This window comes from Acinonyx jubatus, chromosome C1 (genome assembly GCF_027475565.1).
Source record: "Acinonyx jubatus isolate Ajub_Pintada_27869175 chromosome C1, VMU_Ajub_asm_v1.0, whole genome shotgun sequence".
Classification (NCBI taxonomy): domain Eukaryota; kingdom Metazoa; phylum Chordata; class Mammalia; order Carnivora; family Felidae; genus Acinonyx; species Acinonyx jubatus.
The window spans coordinates 10,819,629-10,827,902 of NC_069381.1; the positions used below are offsets into that span (position 1 = coordinate 10,819,629).

Here is an 8,274-nt window from a genome sequence, read left to right on the forward strand (position 1 = left end):
CTATCCACGGAAACTTGGCAGGTCAGAAAGGAGTGGCAGAATATATTCAATGTGCTGAATCAGAAAAATATGCAGCCGAGAATTCTTTATCCAGCAAGGCTGTCATTCAAAATAGAAGGAGAGATAAAAAGTTTCCCAGGCAAACAAAAATTAAAGAAGTTTGTGACCACTAAACCAGCCCTGCAAGAAATTTTAAGGGGGACTCTCTGAGGGGAGAAAAGATGAAAAAAAAAAAAAAGACCAAAAGCAACAAAGACTAAAAAGGACCAGAGAACACAACCAGAAGCTCCAACTCTACAAGCATCATAATGGCAATAAATTCATATCTTTATTAACAAATTGATAACAAATTAACAAATTAACAAAATTGATAAACCACTAGCCAGTCTGATCAAAAAGAAAAAGGAAATGACCCAAATAAATAAAATCAAGAATGAAAGAGAAGAGATCAGAACCAACACAGCAAAAATAAAAACAATAATAAGAGAATATTATGAGCAATTATACGCCAATAAAATGGGCAATCTGGAAGAAATGGACAAATTCCTAGAAACATATACACTACCAAAACTGAAACAGGAAGAAATAGAAAATTTGAACAGACCCATAACCAGTAAGGAAATCGAATTAGTAATCAAAAATCTGCCAAAAAACAAGAGTCCAGGGCCAGATGGCTTTCCAGGGGAATTCTACCAAACATTTAAGGAAGAGTTAACACCCATTCTCTTGAAGGTGTTCCAAAAAATAGAAATGGAACGAAAACTTCCAAACTCTTTCTATGAAGCCAGCATTACCTTGATTCTAAAACCAGACAGAGACCCCACTAAAAAGGAGAACTATAGACCAATTCTCCTGATGAACATGGGTGCAAAATCCTCAACAAGATATTAGCCAACCGGATTCAACAATACATTAAAAAAGTTATTCACCACAACCAAGTGGGATTTATACCTGGGATGCAGGGCTGGTTCAATATCCACAAAACAATTAATGTGATTCATCACATCCATAAAAGAAAGGACAAGAACCATATGATCCTCTCAATAGATGCAGAGAAAGCATTTGACAAAATACAGCATCCTTTCTTGATAAAAACCCTCAAGAAAGTAGGGATAGAAGGATCATACCTGGGCACCATAAAAGCCATATATGAATGACCCAATGCTAATATCATCCTCAATGGGGAAAAACTGAGAGCTTTCCCCCTAAGGTCAGGAACAAGACAGGGATGTCCACTCACGCCACTGTTATTCAACATAGTATTGGAAGTCTTAGCCTCTGCAATCAGACAACACAAAGAAATAAAAGGCATCCAAATCGGCCAGGAGGAGGTCAAACTTTCACTCTTTGCAGATGACATGATACTCTATATGGAAAACCCTAAAGATTTCACCAAAAAACTGCTAGAACTGATTCATGAATTCAGCAAAGTTTCAGGATATAAAATCAATGCACAGAAACCAGTTGCATTCCTATACACCAACAATGAAGTGACTGAAAGAGAAATCAAGGAATCAATCCCATTTACAGTTGCACATAAAACCATAAAATACCTAGGAATAAATCTAACCAAAGAGGTGAAAAATCTATACGCTGAAAACTATAGAAAGCTTTTGAAAGAAATTGAAGAAGACACAAAAAAATGGAAAAAGATTCCATGCTCCTGGATAGGAAGAACAAATATTGTTAAAATGTCGATACTACTCAAAGCAATCTACATATTCAATGCAACCCCTATCAAAATAACACCAGCATTCTTCACAGAGCTAGAACAAATAATCCTAAAATTTGTATGGAACCAGAAAAGACCCCGAATAGCCAAAGCAATCTTGAAAAAGAAAACCAAAGCAGGAGGCATCACAATCCCAGACTTCAAGCTATACTACAACGCTGTAGTCATCAAGACAGTATGGTACTGGCATAAGAACAGACACTCAGATCAATGGAACAGAATAGAGAACCCAGAAATGGACCCACAAACGTATGACCAACTAATCTTTCACAAAGCAGGAAAGAATATGCAATGGAATAAAGACAGTCTCTTCAGCAAGTGGTGCTGGGAAAACTGGACAGCGACATGCAGAAGAATGAACCTGGACCACTTTTTTATACCACACACAAAAATAAACTCAAAATGGATGAAAGATCTCAATGTAAGATAGGAAGCCATCAAAATCCTAGAGGAGGAAGCAGGCAAAAACCTCTTTGATCTTGGCCGCAGCAACTTCTCACTCAACACGTCTCCGGAGGCAAGGGAAACAAAAGCAAAGATGAACTACTGGGACCTCATCAAAATAAAAAGCTTCTGCTCAGAGAAGGAAACAATCAGCAAAACTAGAAGGCAACTGACGGGATGGGATGGGAGAAGGTATTTGCAAGTGACATATCAGATAAAGGGTTAGTATCCAAAATCTATAAAGAACTTATCAAACTCAACACCACAAAAACAAATAATCCAGTAAAGAAATGGGCAAAAGACATGAATAGACATTTCTCCAAAGAAGACATCCAGATGGCCAACTGACACATGAAAAAACGCTCAACATCACTCATCATCAGGGAAATACAAATCAAAACCACAGTGAGATACCACCTCACACCTATCGGAAGGGCTAACATTAACAACTCAGGCAACAACAGATGTTGGCGAGGATGTGGAGAGAGAGGATCTCTTTTGCATTGTTGGTGGGAATGCAAGCTGGTGCAGCCACTCCGGAAAACAGGATGGAGGTTCCTCAAAAAACTAAAAATAGAACTACCCTACGACCCAGCAATGGCACTACTGGGTATTTATCCAAGGGATCCAGGTGTGCTGTTTTGAAGGGACACACGTACCTCAATGTTTATAGCAGCACTATCGACAATAGCCAAAGTATGGAAAGAGCCCAAATGTCCATCAATGGATGAATGGATAAAGAAAATGTGGTGTATATATGTACAGTGGAGTATTACCCAGCAATCAGAAAGAATGACACCTTGCCATTTGCAACTACGTGAATGGAACTGGAGGGCATTATGCTAAGTGAAATTAGTCAGAGAAAGACAAAAATCATATGACTTCACTCACATGAGGACTTTTTTTTTAAATTTTTTTTTTAACGTTTATTTATTTTTGAGACAGAGAGAGACAGAGCATGAACGGGGGAGGGTCAGAGAGAGGGAGACACAGAGTCTGAAACAGGCTCCAGGCTCTGAGCAGTCAGCACAGAGTCCGACGTGGGGCTCGAACTCACATACCGCGAGATTGTGACCTGAGCCGAAGTCGGACGCTTGACCGACTGAGCCACCCAGGCGCCCCTCACATGAGGACTTTAAGAGACAAAACAGATGAACATAAGGGAAAGGAACCAAAAATAATATAAAACAGGGAGGGGGAAAAACATAAGAGACTCTTAAATATAGAGAATAAACTGAGGGTTACTGGAGGGGTTGTGGGAGGGGGAATGGGCTAAATAGGTCAGGGGCACTAAGGAATCTACTCCTAAAATCGTTGTTGCACTATATGCGAACTAATTTGGATGTAAATTTTAAAAAAGAAAAAAGAAAATTAAAAAAAGAAAAAGATATATACAGGGGCACCTGGGTGACTCACTTCGTTAAGCATCCAACTTCAACTCGGATTATGATCTCGTGGGTTCAGGGGCCCCACGTCGGGCTCTGTGCTGACAGCTCAGAGCCCGGAGCCTGCTTGAGAGTCTGCGTCTCCCTCTCTCTCTCTGCCCCTCCCCTGTTCATGCTCTGTCTCTTTCTCTCTCAAAAATAAATAAACATTTTTTAAAAAGTATACAACTCTGTTCTCATAGCAAGAAAGGAGGCTTAGACAACACATAAACAACTAACGGGCGTAGCTGTGTTCCAATAAAACTTTATTTGCAAAATCAGTCAGCGGGCCGGCTCCAGCCTGCAGGCCGCAGTTTGCGGAATCCTATTGTAACAGAAGCCTTCAGCACTTTAACACAGAGAAGGGAGTAGTGGGGTCACTTCAGTCAACAAGTCACTGTGGGGTGGGGCGGGGGAGACACAGATTTCAAAAGCAGGGCGGGGGCGATTTTCCTGAAGCTTCAGAGTGCATCCGTAGCACAGGGGTGCTTAGCACACAGAAGGTACGCGGTAAATTGCAGCAGTTACGGTCATTGTCACCTGTGTGAGTGTGTGTGTGTGTCTCCGGGTGATGGTAGCTGACCGGGTCCCCCACCGCTGACTCAGAATGTGTCTCTCCCCAGCTCCTCAGGCATCCGGGAGGCTGAGCGTTTCGGAACACCCCCAGGGAGGGCCTCCAGCGTCACCCGGGCTGGGAAGGAGGAGAGCAGCGGCGGCATTAAATACAAGGCTGGCCGGGTAAGACGCTGACGCCTTCACCCGAGGCTCCTGCAGCCTGGAGAAGGTCTTTTTGTCATCTGGACCCATGATGCCCCCTCCCAGCTCCTGTCTTGGCTTGTGGAGGGGGACCAATGGACCAGGTCACAGATGCAGACGGGAGAGAGGAAGACACCTTCAACTGACCTGCATGATGCTTTAAGCCCAGCCCCCACCCAAGGCTTAGAGTAGCATCTCAAAGCACAGGTCTCGCCCGCCTGCATCAGAATCACAGGCAGCTTCTGGGACCCACCTGGGCCTCCTAAATGTTTGTTTATTTGTTGAGAGAGAATGAGAGAGAGGGAAAGCAAGTGTGAGCAGGGGCAGAGAGAGACAGACAGACAGACAGAGGATCCCAAGCAGGCTCTGTGAGCTCCGCTCAGAACCCGACGCGGGGCTCGAACTCAACCAACGGTGAGATCATGACTTGGGCCGAAATCAAGAGTCAGACGCTTAACCGACCGAGCCACCCAGGAGCCCCCACCCGGGCCTCCTAAAACCAAGGGCCTCTGGGGTAACGGGGATCCTTGGTTGCAGCCAAGCTGTCCAGAGGGTTCCATGCACCCCAAACTCTGAGAACCACCGACTTAGCTCTTGAACTCCAATGACCCGACCCATAGGGGCAGATTAGCCTCTGGTATATGGAAGCACGTGCAGTTTGGATCTGTTCACACAGACTCAGACTGACCCAGATTCCTAAATGGAAGTGTGTAGACACAGATGGCCCAAGTGGATAATCCAAAAATTCTTCCATTCAGGCAGCAAACGTTTTTTGGATCCTAATTGTGTTTTAGGCACCACCCCGAGCATCAATGGGACTAAGCATGAATAAATTCTCTCCCTTACTCTTACCGTGCTCTCGGTCCAAAACGTGCAGTCTAGAATGGGGTGAAAATGGGTTTGGTGGGAAGGGACAAAAACCTCACTCTTTTTATGTATGAAGCACAGGTATGTATACGGAACATGAACAGAAGCACAGTGTATCTGTGGGGTGAACATTTGATGGGGGGGGTGGGATTAGGAGAAAATATTGGAAAAGTCTCCGTTTTTAAAGGTGGCAACATGGAACAAAAGATCGAGAAACACTGGTCTGGCAGTCGAGGGAATAAGTAGTTTCAAAGTGCCATCAGGAAGATTATAATAGAGATATGTTCAAAATAAGAGATAAATACACACTGAGGACCTGCTGTGTAGGGTTAATAATAGCCACCCTTTGCCAACACCTGGCTGTGTGCTTTACAGATCCAACTTCTACTCTTTGTGACAACTCTGGGAAAAAGGAACTTCTGTTCCCACCTTGAAGCTGGGAAAACTGAGGCTCAGAGAGGGCAGGTGACTCATCCCAGGTCACACAGCCAGGAAGTGGCAAAGCAGGGATCCAAAGCCCAGTTTCTGAGTCTCCAAAACACGCACACCCTTTCTGCCACACCAGGAAGTGCTAGAATATTTCTTCTCGACTTGGGAACGCAGTCAGACCTCACGCCCCTGCTCAGACATTCTCGCCTGTCTTGTTATACCCATTCTCCATGCTCCTCCTGCTGAGGAGGGAGGTAGGAAACTTTTGAGGACAATCACACTATATTTGTCCTCACCCTGGGCAACCAATCAGTTCCTTCAGTTGGGAACACAAAGCTCTCTCCGAGGGTTGACTCACAAAATCCTCTCAGGGGTCTCTGAGCAGCAGGAAGCACACAGAGAGGTTAGGCAAGTTGCTTAAGGTCACGCAGCAATGAGAATGGGGGGACCCCACGTTTTCCAGATCCCAAGGCACCCCGTTCCTGTTTTCCTCTGACCTTCATCTCTCTCTTCTCAGCTGCCACTGGGGAAGATAGGAAGGGGCTTCAGCAGCAAAGACCCCGATTTTCATGATGACTATGGCTCTCTTCAAAATGAAGATTGTGGAGACGACGACCCCCAGGGCAGGCCAGAGCAGTGCCGGCTGGAAGGCTACAATGGCCTCGAGGTCACCAATGTGTAAGGGACTGACGACCCACCAGCCCCAACACGGACACACCCGCGGAGGAAGGGTAGCCAGATGCTGTCACCACTGCACGTAGTGGCCGCGGGCCAGGGATGCGCCCCTCCCGGGCACAATCCCAGCAGACTGTCGCAGTTTCAGACGGGCGCTCCGAGGAACGAGGGGACACCGGCCTGCCTGTCTTCAGCGGGTTGTGGACCTGTCCGCTCAGTGGGAGGACCTGTCGGCCCAGCCTCTCTATAACCCAGGCCCCACCCAGAGTGACCGCCAGCCACTGAGCAGGCCGGGTGGTCCCCGGGGCCTTGAACTGAGCTGCCGCCGTTGGAAGGAGGCAGGCAGTTCCCCAAGAGCACCCTCCCAGAAAGCGCAGGTGCGGCTCCAGCCGGACACACGGCACCCAGCAAGGGCGGTGCCAGGGGCGAGCACAGCCTGAGGCTGACCCGTCGGCACGGGGGCCCTTCCAGCCAGCCTGGCGGGGCTCCTGGCTCCAGCACCTGTGCCCCCCACAACTGAGCACCCGGGTTCTGACTCAGCTCGCTGAATCTCCCTTGGGAGACTGCAAAATGGGGCGGCCACTCCCTTCCACCCCAAAAGCCATGGGGCACATGGGGTGGACGCGGAGAAGAGCCTTTTGCCTGCTCCCAGGCCGGGCTCCAGCGCCGGGAGGGTGCGGGGCGGGGCTTAGCAGCAACGGTTCCAGGAAATGCAGGTTTCCTGTCGTCAGGATGGACATCCTGAGGACGGGATCCGGGCTGACTGACTCAGGCCGGCGACGACCAAGTTCGACAACGGGGTTGGGATTGGGGGCAGGGAAATGCTTGTCACTATTAACCCAACAAACCTGTGTGGTGAGGTCTCAGTCACCTGGAACGGGGGTGTGTTCACCAATGCCCTCATGGAGATGAAGGCTGGAAAGCAAAGTCATTGACGTGGTGGAGAGAACCCACCCCCCGCCCTTTTCCTGACTCTGCCACTGTTTGGCTATGTGGCTTCTTGCTGGTGGCCTCACCCCTCTGTGCCTCAACACCTGCATCCACAACACTTCCTGGTTCCCTCCCAGGGACATTGTGAGAATTAACACGTGCTAATGTCTGTAACCCACTTTGTAACCTCTCAGGAGACAGGTGGCAAGCAACCAGGCTAGAAGGGAGCTGTGAGTTCCCACTGACAGCACCGGACTGACCTTGAACTGGTTCTCCCCAACAGTGTTCCGGTTGGAACAACATGCACAAGGAGGAAAGGAATGCTTAATGTTCAGACTCTCTAGAGCCCCCAGTAGGGCTTGACCAAAAAGAGAGAGAGAGAGAGGAAAAAAAAGTCCACAGACACAACCCTTGAAAACCAGTTGGATCTATGTGTTCGGGCTCGAGTCTGTTGACCTCAGCGCTGAGTGATGACTTGGGAGGGACGACATGCACTGGAGTTCTTGGGAGGGATGACATGCACTGGAGTTCCCCTGACACTTTGGTTGTCAAAGCGAATCCTTTGTTGGGACCACGATGCTCGACCGCCGTTGGGGCCATTCGCACCAGAGTCAATGACAGGCCTGAACTCCCAAGACTTGAACAGGTGTCGGCCTCCAAGAACCGTCAAAGTACATGTTCCTCAGCCCAATGAACCAGTTCCCCCTGCGGGAAAAGCCTAAACTGAGGCCTGAGGAACTTGAAAGTGACCCTTCCTCCCCGATGCCGAAGACCATGGTTTTCTCTCTGATCTTAAGATAAGCACAGCTTTTCTTGCCCATGGAAACCAAACGCCCAGCTGGTGGGCGGGTGGATGGCCCTCCGTTCATCTGATGTTTAGCCTTCTAGGGTCTCATTTCTGATTCCGTGTCCTTTCGGGGGGGGGAGGGGGGGCGGGGCGGGAAGCTCTGGTATCTAAGGTGGCTTTGCTGAGGTTCCAAATTCCAGCCACATTCAGCCACACCTGGGGCCTGCAGC

The 8,274-nt window shown here is 48.0% G+C and overlaps 1 protein-coding gene across 2 annotated transcripts in view; it reads left to right on the forward strand.

Moving 5' to 3' along the window:
• Positions 1–7,754, forward strand: part of KAZN (kazrin, periplakin interacting protein) — a 1,065,865-nt gene extending 1,058,111 nt beyond the window's left edge. For both annotated transcript variants that reach the window (XM_027060832.2, XM_053203924.1), the window contains 2 exons: positions 4,224–4,338; positions 6,170–7,754. In XM_027060832.2, the coding sequence (XP_026916633.2) occupies positions 4,224–4,338; positions 6,170–6,334 (280 nt within the window). In that variant the 3' untranslated portion in view covers positions 6,335–7,754. The remainder of the gene's footprint in view (positions 1–4,223; positions 4,339–6,169) is intronic.
• Positions 7,755–8,274: the final 520 nt, after the last annotated feature.